Below are 22,401 nucleotides of genomic sequence, written 5' to 3'. Positions count from 1 at the left end.
ATTGGTTGGGATGACTACTTCAGCAGTCCTTCCAATAGACCTAATAATTTCTCGTAATTTAGGATAAGGTATATATGCTGCATCTAATACGTGCACCATGTCTAGCATGTGGGTTCTATTGGTGTGTGGTACTCACATGTGGTAAGAGACATGTAGCAAACAGCTGATGTCGTCTATTATTTTTCGTAAATTAGAACCACTTATGTATTTTTGTTGATAAAATTAGACCACCTTCTTTAAGGGAAAAATGACACTCTCCCAAATGTTTATGTAAATAATAATTTTATTGAGTTTTGTATAAATGCAAATGGTAAATTCATGCTTTATTCGAGGCTTCCAAATGGTCCAAGGGAGATGTGTACAATTGAAATTTCTCCTCTCTCATTATAACTATTGAATTTTATTATTATTTTTTTTTAAATAAGTTTTTTACTTTTCTTTTAGGGCCTGTTTGGTTGAGGGAACGAAAAAAGTGGGAGAATAGAAAATAGGAAATGGAAAAATTGAAGGATAGAAGGGATTTTTGTTTCCCTCATTTGTATTTAGTTGGGGGGTGGAAAAGTGGAGAGATGGAAAACTCATATATTTGGTTGAGAAGAAAATATGAGGATATAAAATATGTTTGGTCTAAATTTACTCTTATACCCTAATTTCATTATCTGTATATATTAAGAGAATTCAGAAAGTTAGTTATTACTTTTTTTCCTGTCAAAAATACCCCTAAATTAATTAACCAACAACTTAAAAATGAGGTTTGTGGGGCCAAAGAAATTGTGACCCTGACCCATTTTACCTTTAGGGCCCAAGGCCCGAGCCGAGGTGGGATATAGCCGAGGATATACAATAAAAGTCCAAGTAGCCTTGAGACATAGCCGAGGATGACTCTGTCCTCGGCATCCCCAAGGCCCTCCTAAATGTAAGGGTCAGAACGGTATAGGAACAATTTTGGGAGAAACCTAAAATATCCGAGTTGATAGAGAAAGGACCCCTGTATAATATGGCGACAAAGGACAAAGGAAAAACTGCAATTACTGCCATTGAATACTTTGCGTCAGACAGAGCAATATTTTTCAGCTTTTACAATCACCCCCAACCACTTTGAGTATGGGCTGATGGGACAAGTATTAGTCCTGGAAAGTCGAACTTACATGTGGATGTTGGATAAGGGGTGTAGGCTAATATAAAAGGGGAAGTAAGCAGTCCAGAAAAAGGGGCTGGGAAAAAAGGCTAAGAACCAGAGCCTCCCAGACCGTATCGAGGAGAATGACTCTTCGAGCGAACATAGTTTAATTCTGTATGAACACCATGACTGATCACCGTTCGGTGACCAAGGTCTAACCTTTCAAACTCACGCTATACAAATTATATTGTTTGGGCCTTTAACGTGCGAACTCAATATCATTTTGGGATTGTTACGAATTGAGTCCTTACAAGGTTAAAATAGTAAATTGAAAAAAGAAAATTAGTTAATGCTTTTTTTACTGTCAAAAATACCCGTACCTAAAACTTAAAAATGGGGTTAAAATAGTAAATTGACAAAAATAATAAATTCCTACTTCTACGTTGAAATGTTTTCCTGCTTCTAATAAACTCCTACTTTTACGTTGATTTAAATTCCTACTTCTACTCATTAACTCCCTACAAAATAGGATTACTCTTTTGTTAGTTTTAAAACTCCTCCAATCTACAAAACTCACCCCATGTATTCAAATTTTTTTTTTTTACTTCATCACAACGTATTTGTTTCTTTTGTCCTCCTTTTTTTTCAATTTAAAAAAAAAATCATTACACCCTTAGTTTTTTTTTTTTATTTTTTTATTGTGATTGTAAAAAGTAGAAATCTCAAATTATAATAAATGCAAATTATTAATTTTTACCCAAAAACTAGAAGAGCCTCACGCGCGTGCTCAAAAGCTAGTATATAATAAATGCATTTTCTTTGCAATAAAATGTTGCTTATTTATCAATTGAAATAAATAAAATAACATCTTATAAAAATTAAAACATTATACCTATTATATTATTTTTTTTCTTTATCATTATATTTATTATATTTTTTTAATAAAACAGTAGGAAAAAATAGCACAAAGATGGATACTGAACAAGCAAAAATATAAAGAAAAAAACAAGAAAAAAAAAGGATACAACGTAAGAAAAAATACACAAGAAAGCCATGTTAGAAAAAGAAAAGAATAGAGATAACACGAAAAGAACAAGCACAAAAGGACAAAAAAAAAAAAAAAAAAGAGAAAAAATGAAAGAGAGAGATGACGTTGTCTAACGTTAGAAAAAAGGGTCAAATATGTAACTCAAATCAACTACAGTTTTGTCACCTGTGTTTTCTATCCAGATTGTAGATAAAATATTTTGGTGGGCCTGAGATAAAATACTTGGGTCCCACCAAAATCCATCAAACTTTTCACTCCAACCAAACAACCCCAAAATTTATTTTCTCTGCCTTATTTTCTATTCTCTGTTTCACTCCTACCAAATGGATGTACAGGAATGGAAAAATGGGATGATAAAAAATTGAGAGGGATAAAAAAGTTGAGAAATATAAAATATTTTAGTTTTTCCTCATACGCTCTGTTTGTTTCAACATTAATGTTTTCTGGAAAATGGTTCATTTTCCAAAGAGCATTTTCTAGAAATCTATCTTATTTTCCAGTGTTTGGTAACGTCCTTAAAAATGCGCTTGAGAATGTTTTCTGGTGTTTGGTATGTAATTTTTTAAAAATATTTATTGTATAATTTAAAACATGTTTATTATGTAAACTAACTAATATAATCATTATAAATAAAAAACCAAGAATGAATTTGGTTTTCATACTAATTAATCTAAAATTTTGACAATAGATACAATCAAAATTAATTAGTTGTCAAATTTTCATGATCTCTACCACTCATCTTGCTCATATATATAGACAATAACGTACGTACGTACACACACACACACACATATCAACCATTTGTCTACTATGGTCAACCACAAGTTTTCAATATTACTTTAAATTATGTATTTACATAATGTACTGCATAATATATCATCACTACATAGGATCTGCCAACAAAAAATGTATTTGCCAACAAATGCAATTCTCCTAAACAATTATCATTCATTATATAACAATATTATTAGTCCACGGTAAAGATTGTCCCATGTAAAAGCAATTTAGAGCAATATAGGTACTATGTTTAAGATTTTCATCTTTTACTTCTTTCATTCTTTCTTCTTTTTCTTCTATTATTTTTTATTTTATTTTATTTTTTTGCACTTTATGTACGAAAAAGAAGTAACTTCTTCCTGGAATCCATCAAATTGAAAATTTCTTAGAGAGAAAAGAAAATTAAGCTTGAAATTCAAAGCAAAGAATTGAGATTTTGGTAGAGAGGAATGAAATGATTACCGTTGAAAATTTTTCTCCTTTGCAAGTCGGAGCTATTGATCGATTAGTGAAGTAAAGAAAAATCTAATCAAAGAATTGTGTTACAGAGGGGAAGAGAAACATGGAGAAAAGAGAGAAGAGAGACAGTTAAAGAGAGAGATCTATGGGAAGAGGAGAGACCAGAGTTAGTGACGGTGAGGGTGTGGGGAGAGAAAAAGCAAAGGGAAGAGAAAAAAAGTGAGAAAACTTACCATGAGAGAGAAAAGGCGCCAAAAAATTATATTTCTCACGGCTATAGATAAAGATAATATTTATAAAAGATGCAACACATGAGAGAAAGATTGTTTTCCAAATTTTTTTTTTGGAAAACAGCTTATAGAAAATAAGCCTTATTTTTATTAGAGTTTTCCATTGACTAAAGATAGTTTTCCATTGACCAGGTTTTTTTTGTGCTACCAAACACTGGAAAATGTGGAAAACTATCTTTACAGAAGGTTTTCCAGTGAAACAAACAGAGCGATAGTGTTTGATTGGGGTTGTGGAAAATTGGAGAGTTGAAAAAACATTTTGTTTAAATTGAGAAAAAAATTAAGAGGATGAAAAACGTAATTGGTATAAATTTACTTTCACATCCCCATTAGATAAAAAAAAAAAAAAAAAAAAAACCATAACAAGTGGAGAAAAAAAAAAAAAAACCAAGCAGATGAGTAACGTAAAGGACAAAAACTAAATAGGAAAGCAAACCAATGAAAAAAAGAAGGAAAATGACAAACAAAATTGAATCCACTTGAACATTGGTCCATCATAACGTGTTTTTGGGTTCAGTTTTTCTCTCTAGTTTTCTCCTCAATTTAGGAAGAAAATATTTTGGTGAGACATGGGAGAAAACACCCAAACCCCACCAATTTTTCATTCTCCCATTCTCTCTAACCAAATGCCTATAAAATCAAAATTTTCTCCATTTTATGTTCCTCCAACCAAACAGACCCTTAAAGTTGTCACATAAGTTTTGAAAAGCCTATATTTTTTTTCACATCATCATAAGTTGCCAACTACCAACGGCCTCAAAATCTAACCGTGAAGGCAAGCCATGGACTCTAATGAAACCATTTCCATTTTGACAAGGTTGACACCATCTACTGAAGACCCACTTGGTGGCATTATTTGTTTGGAGAGTGTGGTTGTTTGGTAAGCCTTCCTAAATTTATGGTTCCTAGATGAAAACCATATATTGGAATCCTTTGAGGGTAACCCTAATTGCTAACCATATATTGGAATCCTTTGAGGGTAACCCTAATTGCTAGTTAGAGATTTCAAATGTAGAATCTCATGGATTTTATAAAGCCTTAGGAATTACTTAATTAATTACTTGGAATTGAGTTTTAGTTAAATCAACTAAAAAAAAAAAAAATGTAATAAGGGTTGCGTATTTGAATCCTATCTACATTAAAAAAACAATTGGTGTTTTAGATTAATAATTGATAGTGTAGATATCATAATTTTTTTTTTCCTTTTTGGGTTAAAGGATATCATAAATTTTCATAGTGTATATAAATATAACTACACCTATATACTCCTTTTAAAATTTATTACACACTAAGGTCTCACAGTTTGATCCTGGGCCACAACACATGGTCCGTCCTATCTTTTTACTTATTAAAAAAAAAAAAAAAACTCATTTTAAATATTTATCCTAATTTTTTTTTTCTCTTTTTAGTTGAAAAAATATCCATAAAAAAGAGATTGAAAATGTAACTATAATTCAAAATTGAAGATCTGGACCATAGGTGATAGGACGTAAGCAAAAAGTTTAGTGACACTGGGAAACGACGTCGTCTTCCGCGTCCCTGCGGTTGTGCAGTGTCGAAAATCTGTTAAACCCTCTGCAATCTGACGCGAGGGTTCTAGTTTTATCAGAAAGAACTTTCTACTGGTGCCTGGTGGAGTTCAAAAATTCGCTGTATCCACAGAAGGCATAGGCGAGTTTCTTTCTTTCTCACTCCTTGAATTTCAATCTTTCAGAACCCATGTTTTATCATTTCTGCAAAACCATTTTAAATGGTGGTAAACACGTTACTATAGCTCAAACACCAATTCACAAACTGGGTTTTCTTCAAAACCCATCTTTTATCTTTATCTTTGAAATGCAACTACATTTCGAGCACTACAAATCAGCCACCATTTTCAGTCTCATACCACATAAACACACTTGGGTTCTCACAAGAAACTGCTCTATCAGCTTCCAAGTATGTTCATTTCGAAACCCCAGAGAAAGCAGATCCTGTGGTAACTTTTTCAAGAAACATGGGTTCTCTCAAACCCAGATCACAAACCTCGTTAGAAGACTCCCATCAGTGCTTTTATCTGATCCTGATAAAACCCTTTTGCCCAAAGTTGATTTCTTTTCCTCTAAAGGCATTCCAAGCCCTGACCTTGCAAAACTTTTTTCTGGGGCCCCTTTTCTTTTACAAACGAGCTTAGAGAAACAAATTATCCCTTCCTTTGATTTCTTTAAAAATTTGCTTCACTCTGAGGCTAAAGGCCCTTGAAACTATAAAACGATCTCCGGGTTTGCTTCAACGTAATATTGAAACTTGTATGGCACCCAATGTTAATATATTTAGAGAGAATGGAGTGCCTGAGTCGAATATTATTACTCTACTTCAAATGCAGCCAAGAGCATCCTTTGTCAATCCGGTTCTGTTTAGAGAGTTAGTGGAGGAAGTAAAGGAAATGGGGTTCAATCCTTCGACGATGAAGTTTGCCAAGGCATTACATGTGTTGCAGGCTATGAGCAAGTCGACAAGGGAAAGGAAGGTCAATGTTTATCAGAAATGGGGTTTGTCTGGGGATCAGATATGTTTGGCATTTAGAAGAAATACGTGGTGTATGGCAGTGTCTGAGGACAAGATTATGAGGGTAATGGAATTTCTTGTCAACAAGATGGGTATGGAGTCTTTCCATCATAAACAAATACCCCAGTACTTATTTGACATAGTTTGCAAAAGCGATTGATTCCTGGGATTTTGGTTTTTCAAGTTGGATTTTCAAAAGGTTTGGTGAAGAAGGATGCTAAAATGCATTTATTGTTTGTCTGTCCTGAAAAAACATTTCTGTAGAAGTTTGTTGTTATGCCTCATAAGGGGGAAGCTTCTGAGCTGTTGAAGCTATACAAGGAAAAATTAGATTCTTAAAAATGAGAAAAGAATGGCCTTGTCGGATTACTTGCTTTAGTTGAGCTCCAAAATTGCAATTAATACACCTTTTTTTTTTTTTTTTTTTTTTAATTTCTGATGTGAATTCTCTTTTGTTTGTTAATCATTGAAGCTTGAGTTCCAGAACGTGATGCATAATCATTTGCGATGCTATTGTGATCTATTCTTGCTTTATACACAAGCATAACTCTGCAACTCGTTCCATTGCTGAACTTTTGTAACTAAAATATGATTTTATCTGTGGGAACTTTTGTCACTGAGTTTGATTTCTATCATCTTGTTGCCGGGAAGGAATTTACCTCACTTATACATGCTCTTTTTATGCAATTGGTCTGATGGTGTTGTAGTGTTGGTGCATTCATGATTCAACTATGAGACTGTTATTGTTGGTTCAATTTGGTTATATTAAGTATATATTGAAACTATGGTGAAGTCTCGTATATTGTGTGCATTCTGATATACCTATAACTAACAGCATTCCGTTTAACATGTTTGCGAGCAAATGCCCCCTGCATTTGCAGAATTTCTTTGTTGTTTTGACTTGCAAAGCTCTTATATGGTGCCTATCTTGAATGCATCACTTGTTTAGATGGCTACAAGAAAGAGCAGCACAAAGCGCATGGATTTCTTTTGATATGGAGAAGAAAAATTTGCAAAAAGACTATCTTAATGGCTCGAGTCAAAGCCATCAAGTGGACAAATCCCACAATTAGCTTTTCACGGGGGTGAAAGTAAGTTGGCAACTTGGGAGTGAGTTTTGAATTTTTGTTTGCAAGTCACTAAATCTGTCATGAGGCTCATTGTGCTATCACAATTCACTTTGACTTTTAATTGGACAGTTGTTAATTACACTTCTTGCTAGGAATTGTGCAGTTAGACTTGTTGGCATTTGGCACTTGGATTTTTTGAACTCCATCTTTTATATATATACAGATAAATTTTATTATGAGTGTAAAATTCTGCACAAAATTTATGTCCTCTTTGCAACAAAACTTTGTATTCTACTTGAAATGATGCATAATGTTGAGATCCTCTTTGCAACAAAACTTTGTGTTTTTCTTGAAATGGTGCGTGATGCAACTCAAACATGCCAACCTGCCTTGAACATAGTATGAAATAAATCAGTATGGGAGCTTTTAGCAGAGATTTTTGTGTGGTATGGGAGTTGATCTTAGGTATAATTTTATAAATTTTAACTCTGGAATTTTTTTTTTTTTGCAAGTAATTGTAACATATATAGTTAGTAAAATTTTATAGGCAATACATGCATTTGACAAAGAATCAAGGTTTATTTTTAAAATTTAAAATTAATTATCATTTAGTTCGTTATTTTCTCATCCAAAAAGAAAAGAAAAATCTATATTTTGGTTTCTAAAATTTACCGAAAGTTTGTTTTTTTTCCCCATAAACTTAAAAAGCTCTTTTTCAATCCTTAAACTTTTTAAACAATTTTTTTTAATAGTTTAAAGACAAAAATAGAGATGAAAAAAATAAATTTTTTCAATAGTTTAGGGATGAAAAAAGATTTTATTTTATTTTTTAATTCTAGTTTAGGAAGAGAAGGTAAAACATTTTCAATAATTTAAGAATGAAAGATGAATTTTTCAAAAATTTGAAGACAAAAAACTAACTTTTTAAAACTTAGAAATAAAAAACAAATTTTTGGTTAAATTTAGGAATCAAAAAAATATTTTATCATTGAATTTTTAAAAGGAAATAAATATTCATGGAATGAAGGTTACATAAAAATTGATTGAAAAAACATTTTAAACCATTTTTTTAACAATGATATGTGTGGGGGTAAGGGCCCAAATTCGTATATTGGGCCTTGGGTCTTAGCCAAGGACGTTAGTTGGTCCGAGAGCTGATAAACAGTAGTGAGGGTGTCAATTTCAGAATCCCATGAGTAAGATTCAAACAGAAAAGTTGGGCAATGTGGTTCGAGGAGGAGTATCCTCTCGGATGAACAAAGTACAGATCAAATGCGTATTCTATCACTCAAAGTGACATTCCAGGAAATTTTACTGAGAATGATGTGTATTATGAATGTACTGGAAGAATGGGAGCTAGAAAATATCTAAGGAAAAGTTGTTACCACCACATTAAATGCCCTGCAGCTAACTTTCTAGCCGCATTTATGTGAAGAAAACCCCTGAACAGTGTTGCATTGGCTACCACAATTTACAGAAAGCTAAAGAGGGTGTCTAATGGGACAAACACTAAAATAGTGCCTCAAATGAACAATAAATGTAGGATTAAGATAGTCCAAGAGGAACTATATAAGAGAGGAGATCCTCCATGGATAGGGGATTGAGAAAAAAGAGAGAAAAAGACGGTAGTATCAAGAACTGACTTTGTAATTAAATCTGAAAGAAATATATAAGAATGGATCTCTCGAACTTTGTCGAGGACAATTTTCTTCATTATAAACCTGTCCATTTACATTTTCTTGTCATCTAAATCCACTTTTGTGTCTGTCTGATTTATTAGAGCTTAATTTTCCAACTCATTCTCTACAAATTCTTTGTTTTGGGCCTCAGCCTATTTATCTGTTGGACTAAGATTTCAAATCAGGTCCTTACAATATGTAACAAAAGTAACTGAAGTCAACCTTGGGTGAGTAAATTCAGTAAAGTAACATTTTTTAAATCACAAATAGCATAAAATTGAGTCTAATAATAAATTAATAATAATAATAGTAACATTAATTTTATAAAATAAAGTAGAAAATTCAAAATTGTATTAAAAAAAAAAAAAAAAAAACCGGAGTGACAGATCCGTTAAACCCCTCTGCAACCAGACGCGAGGATTTTCTTCCTTCCCATTTCTACTGGTGGAGTTCAAAAATTCGCTGAAGTCACAGAAGATTTTGCCTCCTCCGAAGAATAGGTGAGTTCCTTCTCTCACACTTTGAATTCAATTTTCAAAACCCATGTTTTATCATTTCTACAAAACCATTCTACATGGTGGGAAACGCATTACTAGATCTCCACCACCAATTCACAAACTGGGTTTTCTCCAAAACCCATCTTTATCTTCATCTTTGAAATACAACTACAGCTCGGCCACTACAAAAAATCAACAACCATTTTCAGTCTCATACCTTATAAACACACTTGGGTTCTCACAAGAAGCTGCTGTATCAGCTTCCAGATATGTTCATTTCGAAACCCCAGAGAAAGCAGAATCTGTGGTTAATTTTTTCAAGAACCATGGGTTCTCTCAAACCCAGATCTCGAAACTCGTTAGAAGATTCCCATCAGTGCTTTTATCTGATCCTGACAAAACCCTTTTGCCCAAAATTGACTTCTTTTCCTCTAAAGGCATTCCTAGCCCTGACCTTGCAAAAATATTCTCTGGGCACCCTTTTCTTTTTCAATCGAGCTTAGAGAAACAAATTATCCCTTCCTTTGATTTTTATAAAAATTTGCTTCAATCTGAGGCTAAGACCCTTGAAGCTATAAAACGATTTCCGGGTATTCTTCAACGAAATATTGAAACTTGTGTGGCACCCAATATTAATATATTTCGAGAGAATGGAGTGTCTGAATCGAATATTATTACTCTATTTCAATGCCAGCCTAATGCATTTAACATCAACCCGGTTCGGTTTAGAGAGATTGTGGAGGAAGTAAAGGAAATGGGATTCAATCCTTCGAGGTTGAAGTTTGCTCTGGCAGTATTTACATTGCGGGCTATGAGCAAATCAACATGGGAAAGGAAGGTCAATGTTTATAAGAAATGGGGTTGGTCTGAAGATGAGATTTCTTTGGCATTTAGAAGGCATCAGTGGTGTATGATGGCGTCTGAGGATAAGATTATGAGGGTAATGGATTTTTATGTCAACAATATGGGTATGGAGTCGTCCCTCCTTATCAAAAACCCTGAACTTGTTAATTTCAGCTTGGAAAAGCGATTGATTCCTAGGGGTTTGGTTTTTCAAGTTTTGCTATCAAAAGGTTTGGTGAAGAAGGATCTCAAAATGCATACATTGTTTAAGTGTCCTGAAAAGACATTTCTGCAGAAGTTTGTTATGCCTCATAAGGAGGAAGCTTCTGAGCTGTCAAAGTTATACAAGGAAAAATTGGCTTCTTCGAAATGAGAAGAGAATGGCCTTGTTGGATTACATGCTTAGTTGCTCTCCAAGATTAAAGTCAATCCATATCTAGTTTTTTGTTTGTTTTTGTTAATTTAAATTTCTTATGTGAATTCTCTTTTATTTGTTGACCATTGAAGCGTGCGTTTCAGAACGTGATGCATAGTGATCTGCTATGCTATTGCAATATATTCATGCCTTATTCATAGGCATTACTCTGCAACTAATTCAATTTCTGAACTTTTGTAACTAAAGTATGATTTTATCTGAGGAACTTTTGTCACTGAAATTTTGATTTCTATCATCTTGTTGCCATAAGGAAGGCCTTTAATTGTGAGACTGATATTGTTGGTTCAATTTGGTTATATTGAGTATATATTGAAACTATGGTGAGCTAGTCAAGTCTCATAAATTCTGTTTAACATGCTTGTGAGCAAATTCTCTCAGGATTTGCAGAATTTTTATGGTGTTTTGATTTGCAGAGCTCTCGCATGGTGCCTATCTTGAATGCGTCACTTGTTCAGATGGCTACAAGAAAGAGCAGCACAAAGCGCATGGATTTCTTTTGTTATAGACTTATAGGGAAGAAAAAAATTGCAAAAGTAATATCTTAGATTCTTAATGGTTCGAGTCAAAACCGTGTCAGCCAAGTGGACAAATCTCACAATTAGCTTTCTTGGGGTTGAAAGTAAGTTGGGAAAGGGTTTTGAATTTCTGTTTGCATGCCACTAAATCTGTTGTGAGGCCTATTTGGGCCATGTTGTGCTATCACAACTAGCTCTGACTTTCAATTGGACAGTTGTTAGTTACACTTCTTACTTGGATTTCTGCAGTTAGGCTAGTTGGCATTCGGCACTTTTATTATTTGAACTTCATCTTTTATATATAGTTAAATTTTATTACTCAGTGAAAAATTCTGCAGCGAAATTGAGATCCTCTTTGCAACAAAACTGCGTGTTTTACTTGAAATGGTGCATTGTGCAACTCAAACGTGCCAACCTGCCTTGAACAACAACAACAATAGAGCTTTAATCCCAAAATTCCCAAAATTTTTGGGGGTTGACTATGGATCCTTGACGAATTAGTTAGGCTTTGCCATATATTCTTTTTCACTATTCTATTTTATCTAAAGTCATACTCTTTGTTATTTCTCTAATTTACATGCCATTCTTTTTTATTACTTGTACTAATTTTATTTTTGGCATTTCTTTACCTTTTTTTTCCTCTCAACTTGGATCAAATTAATTTTTCTTACTCATTCATTAATTACTCCTATTTGAACATGATCAAACCATCCTAAGCGACTTTCCCCCCTTTCATTAATAGGGGCTACCACAATCTTTAAGTGGATTTTCTTGTTTCGGATCTTATCTTTTTCGTGTAATTTCGTTTATTCATCTTTTCATTTTCATTCTAGCTACACTCATTTTATAAATATACTTTTTCTAAATAGCTCAACATTTGGTACCATACTCATTTAATAAATATTTGTATAACAATTGCATACAAATCTCCATTTCACGTGGGAGTGAGCTCTACATTTATGATGTATACCATTATATGAAAAGGATATTACATATAATCATTACTACAGTCAAGACAATGAGAAAAGAAGAAAAAGATGATGATGATGGTGGTTTTTAAAGTAATTGGCTATGTTTAAAAAAAATAAAAGTATAGTGTTTTGGTAGATGTATCAATAGTCTACTTGAAAAAACCATGAGATGAAACTGAAAAAATCAACTTGTAAAATTTAGAGGGTGTCATTTATAGGTTTTTTTTTTTTTTTTTTTTTTTTTTTTTATTTTTTATTTTTTATTTTTTTTATTTTTATTATTATTATTTTTTTTATAAATATATGTACTTTTTAAAAAAAAAAAAAATTACTCCATTCTCCCTATCTCATACACTCAAAGCATCTTCAGCAGATTAGGAAAATTTTTGTACTGTTTGGAGAATGTACAGTGACTTTTACTTTTTAACTACCCACTTTTTCAAATACACTTTTCAACAAATTTTCTATCTCATTTAAATATTATTTCTTCATTCATTATTTATTCTTTTTTTTAACAATTACACATCTTCCAACATTTTTTTTATTCAATACCTTATTATTATAATAGAAAAATATTTGAAAAATAAACAGTAGCCCATCAGACTTGATGAGCTACTGTTCATGAGTCAAAAATTTTTTTCAAGTATAGAGAGTCTGTTGGAGACCTATTTTGTAGGTTTACTCTCTACAATAGAGAGAATTTTGTATTTAGAGAGCCTATTGGAGATACTCTCAAATCCATCAAATCCAAGCCCTTAAACAACAACAATCGGCCATCCATTCAAGAAACGCTGTCAAAAACTCTTTGCACCTCTTAATTATACTTAAAATAAGTGGATTAATATTTTGCTAAAAGTAATGTAGTAAAAAAAAAAAAAAAAAAAAAGGCTAAAAGCTAGCTTATAATCTAATCCCAAATGGACACTTTGTGTAGGAATATAATTTTTTGAGTAATTAAAATTTTTTTCCATTTATGCTTATATGTCTTTAATTTGGTTTATTGTTGTCATGCTGAATCATTATCAATCAAATTTTTTTGATGGTTAAATAAGAGATCTAATATTCAATCCTCGCCTATATTAAAAACCGATTAGTGTTTTGGTCTAATGATAAAGAGTTATCACTAGGAGAGACACTAAAGGTTATGAAACTCTCTCAAAATAATAGGAATTTTTTGAAAAAATTAAAAGGAATAGAAATTTGATATAAAATTTTTTAAAAAAAAGGAAGAAAAAGAAAGTTGATGAATCAATTAAAATTCTTTCATGGTTGAATAAGAGATCTGATGTTTAATCCCTACTTATAGCAAAAATCGATTGATCTCTTGATCTGATGATAAAGACCTATTATTAGGAGCATATGCCCAAAATAATAGGGGAATGTTTTGAAAAAATTATGAGGAATAGAAATTTGTTATATAAAAAAAGAGAAATGCTACGTCTACAACATTTTTATAATAAATCACAGGTGGTTAGTTGTTATTGATTCAAATTTGAAACTAACATAACATTACTTTTTTGTCCTAATAATAACAATCAGTAACAACCTGCCACTTAGGATTTGTTATAAAAATGTTATAGATATTTCAATTCTCATTAAAAAAAAAAAAAAGAAAAAAAAAAAAGCCGAGTGATAAATGATAAATCCATTAAACCCCTCTGTAACCAGACGCGAGGGTTTTTGTTTTCTTCCTTCCCAAATCTACTGGGTGCCTGGTGAAGTAAAAAATTCTCTGAAGTCACACAAGATTTTGCCTCCGAAGAATTGGTTAGTTTCTGCTCTCACTCATCCTAGAATTTTCAATCTTGAAAACCCATGTTTTATTATTTCTGCAAAACCATTCTAAATGGTAAACTCGCTGTCAGAGCTCTACCACCAATTCATAGACTGGGTTTTGAACAAAACCCATCTCTATCTTTGAAATACATTTCAAGCACTACAACAAATGAACAACCATTTGCTGTCTCATACCTCATAAAAACACTTGGGTTCTCACCAGAAGCTGCTCTATCAGCTTCCAAATATGTTCATTTCGAAACCCCAGAAAAAGCTGATATTGTGGTTAGCTTTTTCAAGAACCATGGGTTCTCTCAAACCCAGATCACAAACCTCGTTAGAAGACTCCCATCAGTGCTTATATCTGATCCTGACAAAACCCTTTTGCCCAAAATTGATTTCTTTTCCTCTAAAGGCATTTCAAGCCCTGACCTTGCAAAACTGTTTTCTGGGTACCCTATTATTTTAAAAACAAGCTTAGAGAAACAAATTATCCCTTCCTTTGATTTCTTTAAAAATTTGCTTCAGTCTGAGGCTAAGACCATTGAAGCAATAAAACGATTTACGGGTGTGCTAAAATGTAATGTTGAAGCTCGTGTGGCACCAAATATTAATACATTGAGAGAGAATGGAGTGCCTGAGTCGAATATTGTCACTCTACTTCAATACCAGCCTAGAGCATTTGTGGTCAATCCGGTTCGGTTTAGAGAGATTGTGGAGGAAGTAAAGGAAATGGGATTCAATCCTTCCAGGTTGAAGTTTGCTCTGGCAGTATTGGCATTGCGGGCTATGAGCAAATCAACATGGGAAAGAAAGGTTGATGTTTATAAGAAATGGGGTTTGTCTGAGAATGATATTTTTTTGGCATTTGGAAGGCATCCGTGGTGTATGATGGTGTCTGAGGAGAAGATTATGCGGGTAATGGATTTGCTTGTCAACAAGATGGGTATGGATTCTTCCCTCTTTATCAAACGCCCAGGACTTCTTTCTTTGAGCTTGGAAAAGCGGTTGATCCCTAGGGGTTTTGTTTTTCAAGGTTTGTTTTCAAAAGGTTTGGTGAAGAAGGATTTCAATATATATCCGTTGTTTGAGTGTCCTGAAAGGACATTTGTGCAGAAGTATATTATGCCTCATAAGGAGGAAGCTTCTGAGTTGTTGAAGCTATACAAGGAAAAAATGGATTCTTCAAAATGAGATGAGAATAACCTTGTTGGATTACTTACTTTAGTTGAGCTCCAAGATTGCAATTAATCCATTTTCTTTTTACTTGTAATATGAATTCTCTTTAATTTGTCTGACCATTGAAGCTTGAGTTCCAGATCGAGATGCATAATCATCTGCTATGCTACTGTGATCTGTTATTGCTTTATTCATGGGAATAACTCTGCAACTAATTCTTTTGCTGAACTTTTGTAACTAAAAATATGAATTATCTGTGGAGCTTTTGTCAGTGAATTTTCATCTCTCTTTTTTTTTTTCTCTGTAAAAAGGTATCTATTTCCTTGAACATGATCTTTTTATGCAATCGTATTATTTGATGGTGTTGTAATGTTGGTGGAAACAACTGCAAGACAGATTTTGCTTGTTCAATTTGGTTATACTGAGTTAATAATAAAACTATGGTAAAGTCTCAAGTATTATATATTGTGAGCATTCCAAATTACCTAGCTGCATTCTGCTTTAAATGTTTATGAGCAAATTCTATCAGGATTTACAGAGTTGTTACATTGTTTTGATTTTTAGATCACTTACGGGGTGCCTATCTGGAATGCACTGCTTGTTTAGATGGCTACAAGAAAGAGCAGCACTAAGTGCATAGATTTCTTTTGTTATACAGAAGAAAAAAAAAGTTTTGCAAAAGTACCTGCTTTGTAAACTGTTTATCTTAATGCCTAGAGTCAAAACCATCTCAACCAAGTGGAAAAATCCAGCAACCAGCTTTCTTGGGATGAAAGTAAGTTGGGAGAGGTTTTTAAATTCATATTTGCAAATTACTCAATCTTTCAAGAGGTCTAGCTGGACCCAGATTTGCCATCACATACTTTGGCTTTCAATGGACAGTTTTTAATTACAGTCTTACACTCTTATAGGATATGTGCTGCTAGGCAACTTGTCATTTGGCCCTTTTATAAAATTTTAACCCCATCTTTTATATACAACTAAATTTTAATTTGAGTGGAAAACTCTACACAATTCAAACCCTTGTTGGAACACCTACATAATGCGACTCAAGCATTCCAATCTTCCTGAAATAGTAAGGAAAGAGTATGGGAGTCTTTGGTTGTGGCTGAAAACCTAGAGCTCAAAGAAGAGTCATTCTAAGGGCTTCAGTTTTATCCAAAGATTTCAGTATGATTGCTATGTTTGAGAGTAATGAAAACTTGTTCAAGTTTGTGAATTATTAAATAGGAAGTTCCCCATCTGCAGAATGTAAAACATGGATATTACAAAATTGGGAGCTGGTTAAGAGCGAAGTGCATATTGCAACAATTTCATAATGATCACAGTGAACCCAAATTTGTTTGCATTTCCTTATTGTTACTTAAAAATCCCTTTGAATTCTTCATCCTCAACTTGCTTTAGTCCAAGTCTGACTGTAGCTAATAGAGAGAAATTTGTGCTAAATAAGTTAGCATATACAAAAACAGTGCTGTGATTTTTCTGAACTAATGAAGTGCTTACTTCTATTAAGACAATTGTTAAGAGGGAGAGATCCTTGGATACAGCTGTTAAGAATTGTTTAAATCATGGATCCAAGTGCTTTATGTTTCCCTTGTTATGTTAATTGTGTACATTGAATATATTGAATTGCGTATGTTTTTTTTTAAATAATTTTGTGTTAATTTAATATACAAAACTGAAAATTTGAGTATTTCTTTAAAAGTTTTTTTTTTTTAAAAAAAAAAAAAAAAATTTAAAAAGGACTTAATTACACCCTCTAAGTTTAACATGTCTTCAATGTTGTCCTTTAAAGTTTTGTTTTGTTTTGTTTCTTTTTTTTATCAATTCCATTCTTTAGTTTTTTTTTTTTTTTTTGGATTATTTAATATTTGAGGGAGAAGAAATTTAAACCCTTAAACATCACAATTTCAATCCCATTTGTTGGACTACATAGCTCTTGACTCAAGTGTACTGCCCAAATCTATATAGTTTTTTTCCCCACTTTTAAAAGTCTAAAAAATCAATTCATTATAAATAACATAACAAATTATATAAATAGAAAAAAAATTAGAGAATCCCCTCAAACTCAAGATTGAGAGTTCTTTACATAGCATAGGTCACAAACGACGTTCTTCTCAAAAAAAAAAAAAAAAAAAAGGTCACAAACGACGTCGGTTCTGCGTGTTCCTAGTCAAAAAAACATAAACCTCTTTTCAATTCCACAGGAGGGTTTTACTTAAAATCACTTCCCAGCTCCATTTTTTTTTTTTTTCAGTTTTTCTACTACCTGTGGAGTTCAAAAATTCAGTCAGGCACAGAAGTCATTGCTTCTACACAACTAAACAGGTGCGTTTTTCAATCCCCATGTTTAATTGTCTCTACAAAACCATTCTAAATGATGAGAAACACATTACTGGTAGATCTCCAACACCAATTCACAAACTGCGTTTTCTTCAAAACCCATCTTTATCCTTGAAATACTATGTCTCCAGCACTTCAAGTGAGCAACCATTTGCTGTCTCTTACCTCATAAACTCACTTGGGTTCACACCAGAAACTGCTTTATCAGCTTCCAAATATGTTCATTTCGAAACCCCAGAAAAAGCGGATGTTGTGGTTAAGTTTTTGAAGAACCATGGGTTCTCTCAAACCCAGATCTCAAACCTCATTAGAAGATGCCCAGGACTGCTCAAAAGTAATCCTGAGAAAACCCTTTTGCCCAAAATGGAATTCTTTTCCTCTAAAGGGATTCCAAGTCCTGACCTGGCAAAAATGTTTAGTGGGTTCCCTGATCTTTTTAGAAGAAGCTTAGAGAAACAAATTATCCCTTCCTTTGATTTGTTTAAAAGTTTGCTTCAGTCTGAGGATAAGACTCTTCAAGCTATACAGCGATGTCCGGGTATGTTTACATATTCTCTTGAAACTTATGTGGTGCCCAATATTAATACATTGAGAGAGAGCGGAGTGCCTGAGTCGTTTATCATTTCTATACTTCAAAAACAGCCAAGAGCATTCAGGGTTAATCCTGTTCAGTTTAGAGAGGCTGTGGAGAAAGTAAAAGAAATGGGATTTAATCCTTTGACGATGAAGTTTACCACGGCAGTACATGCTGTGCGGTCAATGAGCAAATCGACATGGGAAAGGAAGCTCAATGTTTATAAGAAATGGGGTTGGACTGAGGATGAGGTTTCTATGGCATTTAGAATCCAACCATTGTGTATGACAGTGTCTGAGGAAAAGATTATGAGGGTAATGGATTTTCTTGTCAACAACATGGGTATGGAGTCTTCCCTCATTAAGAAACACTCAGTACTTTTTTCTTTGAGCTTGGAAAAGAGATTGATTCCTAGGGGTTTGGTTCTTCAAGTTTTGCTATCAAAAGGTTTGGTGAAGAAGAATTTTCAAATGCATGCGTATTTTGAGTGCCCTGAAAAGACATTTTTGCAGAAGTTTGTTATGATTCATGAGGATGAGGCTTCTGAGCTGTTGAAGTTATACAAGGGATCACTGGATTCTTCAAAATGAGAAGAGAATAACCTTTTTAAATTACTTGCTTTAGTTGAGCTCCAAGAATGCAATTATCCCATATCACTTTTTTATTGGTAATGTGAGTTATCTTTTATTTGTTTGAACATTGTAGCTTGAGTTCAAAAATGCATAATCATCTGCTAGGCTATCGTGATCTGTTCTTGCTTTATAAATGGGCATAATTCTGCAAATAGTTCCATGGCTGAAATTTTGTAACTAAAATATAATTTATCTGTGGAACTTTTGTCACAGAAATTTAATTCCTTTCATTTTGTTGCTATAAAAAAGACATCTAGCACCCTGATACATGCTCTTTGTATGCAATTGTATTACTGGATGGTGTTGTAATGTTGGTGCATGCAATTTTGAGACTCATATTGCTAGTTCAAGTTGGTTACACTGAGTATATATTGAAACTATGGTGAAGTCTCATAATTTGTGTGCATTCCAAGATACCTAACAATTTTCTGTTTAACATGTTTGTGAGCAAATTCTCTCAGTACTTGCAGAATTTTTATGTTATTTTGATTTGCAGAGCTCTCATATGGCGCCTATCTGGAATGCACTGCATGTTCAGATGGCTACAAGAAAGAGCATCAGAAAGTATATGGATTTCTTTTGTTCTACAGAATAAAAAAGAAAATGCAAAAGTACTTGCTTTATAAGCTGTTTATCTTATTGGCTTGAGTCAAATTCAGGTCAGCCAAGTGGACAAATCGAGCAATCAGCTTTCTTGTGGTGAAAGTAAGTTAGGAGAGTGTTTTGAATTCGTGTTTGCAAGTCACTAAATCTATCATGAGGCCTAGTTGGACCATTTTTTACCATCACACCTTACTTTGACTTTTGATTGGACAATTGTTATTTTAACTCTCATACCAGGATTTATGTGGTTGGGCAAGTTGACATTTGCCCTTTATTTCAACCCTATCTCTTTTGTACAAGTAATTTTTTTTTTTTTTTTTTTATAACTGAAAAATTGTGCACAATTGAGATCTTTGGAACTAAACTTTGTGTTTTAGTTGAAAATGGACCTGCATAATGCAACTCAAACACTCCAACCTACCTGAAATTGCATGAAATGAACGAGTATTGGAGTCTTTGGTTGTGGTCGAGATTCCACAGCTCAGAGAAGAGACTCATTTTAAGGGCTTTGGTACTCGTTCTTGTTCAAGTTCGTGAACTGTCATATAGAAAGTCCTCCCATCTGCAGAATATATACAGATAAAGCTTGGATGTTACAAAAGTGGGAGCTGGTTAAGAGGGAAGTGCATAGTGCAGCAATTGCATGATGATCACACAGTGACCCAATTTGTTTGCATTTTTTATTTGTTAGTTACGTGTTTCATCCTCAAACTTGCTTTGTTCCAAGTTTGAGTGCAGCTATGAGAGAAAGTGCATGCGCACAGAGGGGGGAGGGGGGGGGGTGGGGTTGTTGAGGAGCCGGGGAATTTTTTGGCTAGAGTAAAGACTTACTGCTGTTAATGCAATGTGTGACATGAGTTGTTTAGGTGAAAACAGAAAGGTGTATTACAAGTTGTTCAGATATGAATTTGTGATAAATAATTTAACAAATACAAAAACAGTGTTGTGTGTTCTTGAGCAAGTGACATATATCATGCTGAGTTGTTTTAAAATAAATAAAGTGCTTTCTTGTATTCAGACAATTGTTAAGAGGGAGAGAGACTTGGATGCATCTGTTATAATTGTTTACATCATGGATGTAAGTTCTTTGTGTTTTTCTTGTTGTTTACACATTGTTCTTGAACTTCATTCAGTCATGTGTAAGGGTGCAACTAATTTAGGCTAAAGTTTAAATCCTTTTCTGTTTTGTCTAGAGACATCCGATTCTAATTTATGTGATTGTGTTGCATGATCCCAGCTAGTGTAAATGCTTACATCATGGATCCTCAATTGTTTCTTCTCATGATTGATCTTTCATTTTAACAAGATGAACTGATTATTGCTATCTTGAATACTACCCTGTAACTAATATTTTGTGGTTACTCTTGTAGAGGCTCAGTGATGTATTGGTCTTGGTATTAAAGTATTGTTTGTTCAATTTGGCTGTCTGTTTTTTATTTGTAAGTTACACTCGTATTCAGTGGTCACGGCCTCATCTTTCGCCACTCTTGTTAGGTAAGGAGGGGCCATTTGAGCTAAAGTTATTGTATTCTACTCCTATTTTACATGGAAGCTGCTGTGAGTCGTATATGGCATGCAATTCTTTTTCTAAAAGCCAGCATTTTGTTAAAAATTGTTTGCTCATGTTTGTGAGTTAATTCCCTTAGAAGTGTAACATCTACTTCGATTTATGGAGCTTCTATATGGTGCTAGTTGTGATGGATAGATGTACCCTGATATTGCTGCTACTTTGGATTGTTATGTGATATTCATCCCCTTGTGTGTGAACGTATTCACTTTCCTTTTCATTGCCGGGTTAAGGGAGGTGGAGAAATGCAGATAACGCCCACATGCATACATTTTATTAGCTTTTCCTATTAATTATTTCTAGTCGGTAAACCCATACGATACGTGGAAATAGATAAGTATTTTGTAATTATAATATAATGTATTTTCCTATTAAATATTAGGCGAAAACCATATTTTAGTTCCTACATTTTCTCGCGATTTCTACTTTGGTCATTATCTTTTATTTTCATCGCTTTTACTCCCTATTTAAAAAAGCGCCTTCCATTTTAGTCCTTTTCGTCAATGTCCTAACGGTAAAGTCCTACGCAATAGACAGAACTATTAAAATATTAATAAAAATTTTATTTTGACATTAAAAAATGCGATGTCAACATCTAAATTAAAAAAAAACAATTTATTAATTTTAACTAAATAAAAAAATTAAAAACATAATTAAAAACCAAAAATCACATGAATGGAGATCTAATTGTGTCTTGAACAAGAATAACAAGAACACAAACCCAAATCTAATAACATAGACCCAGAAATTAAAATCCAAAAATTAAAAATCTCAAAATCACCATTTTCTCAAACCTAGCAAAATCAACAAATCCTAAAGCCTCAAAGTACCAAATCAATCCAAAAATACAACACAACCAATCCAAACAAAAAAATCTCAAACTCAGAAAACCCATCTCAAGCAAGTTGAACCCAACAAACCTACCTCAAGCAAGTTTGAAACCCACAACAACAACGAACCCAATCAACCAACCAACCCTGCAATCCGAAACCCACATGAACAAATCAGACCCCCAATCACCACCCCTACCATCGATCAGTCATCGAACCAACAATCCACCCACTGATCAGTCACCAAACCCATCGAAGCAATCACCAAACTCACCGATTAGTTAACAAACCCACGCCAATCAAGCAGTTGAAAATTTAGGGTTTGAATATCAAAGAAGCTAAGCAAGTAGCTGAAAATTTCATGCAGATTATTGGCTGTGGCCAAGAACAAGGCAATCTCCCTTGCATCGTTTTGCAGAGCCATTAGATCGGAGACGGTGGAAGCATTTAATGGGTCATCTTTGGACAGCTTATCCAAGAGCTGCTTGAGGGAGTCAAGGTCACCTGATCAGATGACGGAGAAGAAGGACTGGTGGGTGATGAATCGTAGAGCCTTTGATGAGTTTGAGAGTGAGAGAGATATAAAGAATTTACACAAGAGAGAGAGAGAGAGAGAGAGAGAGAGAGAGAGAGAGAGAGAGAGAG

The 22,401-nt window shown here is 33.5% G+C and overlaps 3 protein-coding genes, 1 long non-coding RNA gene and 1 pseudogene across 4 annotated transcripts; all 5 read left to right on the top strand.

Moving 5' to 3' along the window:
• Positions 1 to 5,182: 5,182 nt before the first annotated feature.
• Positions 5,183 to 6,636, top strand: LOC126689113 (uncharacterized; annotated as a pseudogene).
• A 2,708-nt stretch (positions 6,637 to 9,344) lies between these two features.
• On the top strand, positions 9,345 to 11,611 carry LOC126689112 (uncharacterized). The gene is made up of 2 exons (XR_007644425.1): positions 9,345 to 9,490; positions 11,180 to 11,611. It is a non-coding gene; the product is annotated as an uncharacterized LOC126689112 (long non-coding RNA).
• Positions 9,484 to 11,028, top strand: LOC126689111 (uncharacterized). The gene has a single exon (XM_050384164.1). It carries the CDS (start codon positions 9,534 to 9,536, stop codon positions 10,701 to 10,703), a length of 1,170 nt encoding a protein of 389 aa, XP_050240121.1. The 5' UTR covers positions 9,484 to 9,533; the 3' UTR covers positions 10,704 to 11,028.
• A 2,291-nt stretch (positions 11,612 to 13,902) lies between the features above and the next one.
• On the top strand, positions 13,903 to 15,483 carry LOC126689109 (transcription termination factor MTERF15, mitochondrial-like). The gene has a single exon (XM_050384162.1). The coding sequence runs from the start codon at positions 14,068 to 14,070 to the stop codon at positions 15,220 to 15,222; it is 1,155 nt and encodes a 384-aa protein (XP_050240119.1). The 5' UTR covers positions 13,903 to 14,067; the 3' UTR covers positions 15,223 to 15,483.
• A 1,789-nt stretch (positions 15,484 to 17,272) lies between these two features.
• On the top strand, positions 17,273 to 18,986 carry LOC126689108 (uncharacterized). The gene is made up of 2 exons (XM_050384161.1): positions 17,273 to 17,305; positions 17,348 to 18,986. Exon 2 carries the CDS (start codon positions 17,554 to 17,556, stop codon positions 18,712 to 18,714), a length of 1,161 nt encoding a protein of 386 aa, XP_050240118.1. The 5' UTR covers positions 17,273 to 17,305; positions 17,348 to 17,553; the 3' UTR covers positions 18,715 to 18,986.
• Positions 18,987 to 22,401: the final 3,415 nt, after the last annotated feature.

This window comes from Quercus robur, chromosome 6 (assembly GCF_932294415.1).
Source record: "Quercus robur chromosome 6, dhQueRobu3.1, whole genome shotgun sequence".
NCBI classification, from domain to species: domain Eukaryota; kingdom Viridiplantae; phylum Streptophyta; class Magnoliopsida; order Fagales; family Fagaceae; genus Quercus; species Quercus robur.
The sequence above is the reverse complement of the archived record's forward strand: the minus strand, read 5'-3'. Positions and strand labels throughout refer to the sequence as shown.

Bases quoted from the DNA above. Each gene is read 5' to 3' on its own strand.
- LOC126689108 (XM_050384161.1), top strand. From the start codon at position 17,554: ATGTTTAATTGTCTCTACAAAACCATTCTAAATGATGAGAAACACATT.
- LOC126689109 (XM_050384162.1), top strand. From the start codon at position 14,068: ATGTTTTATTATTTCTGCAAAACCATTCTAAATGGTAAACTCGCTGTC.
- LOC126689111 (XM_050384164.1), top strand. From the start codon at position 9,534: ATGTTTTATCATTTCTACAAAACCATTCTACATGGTGGGAAACGCATT.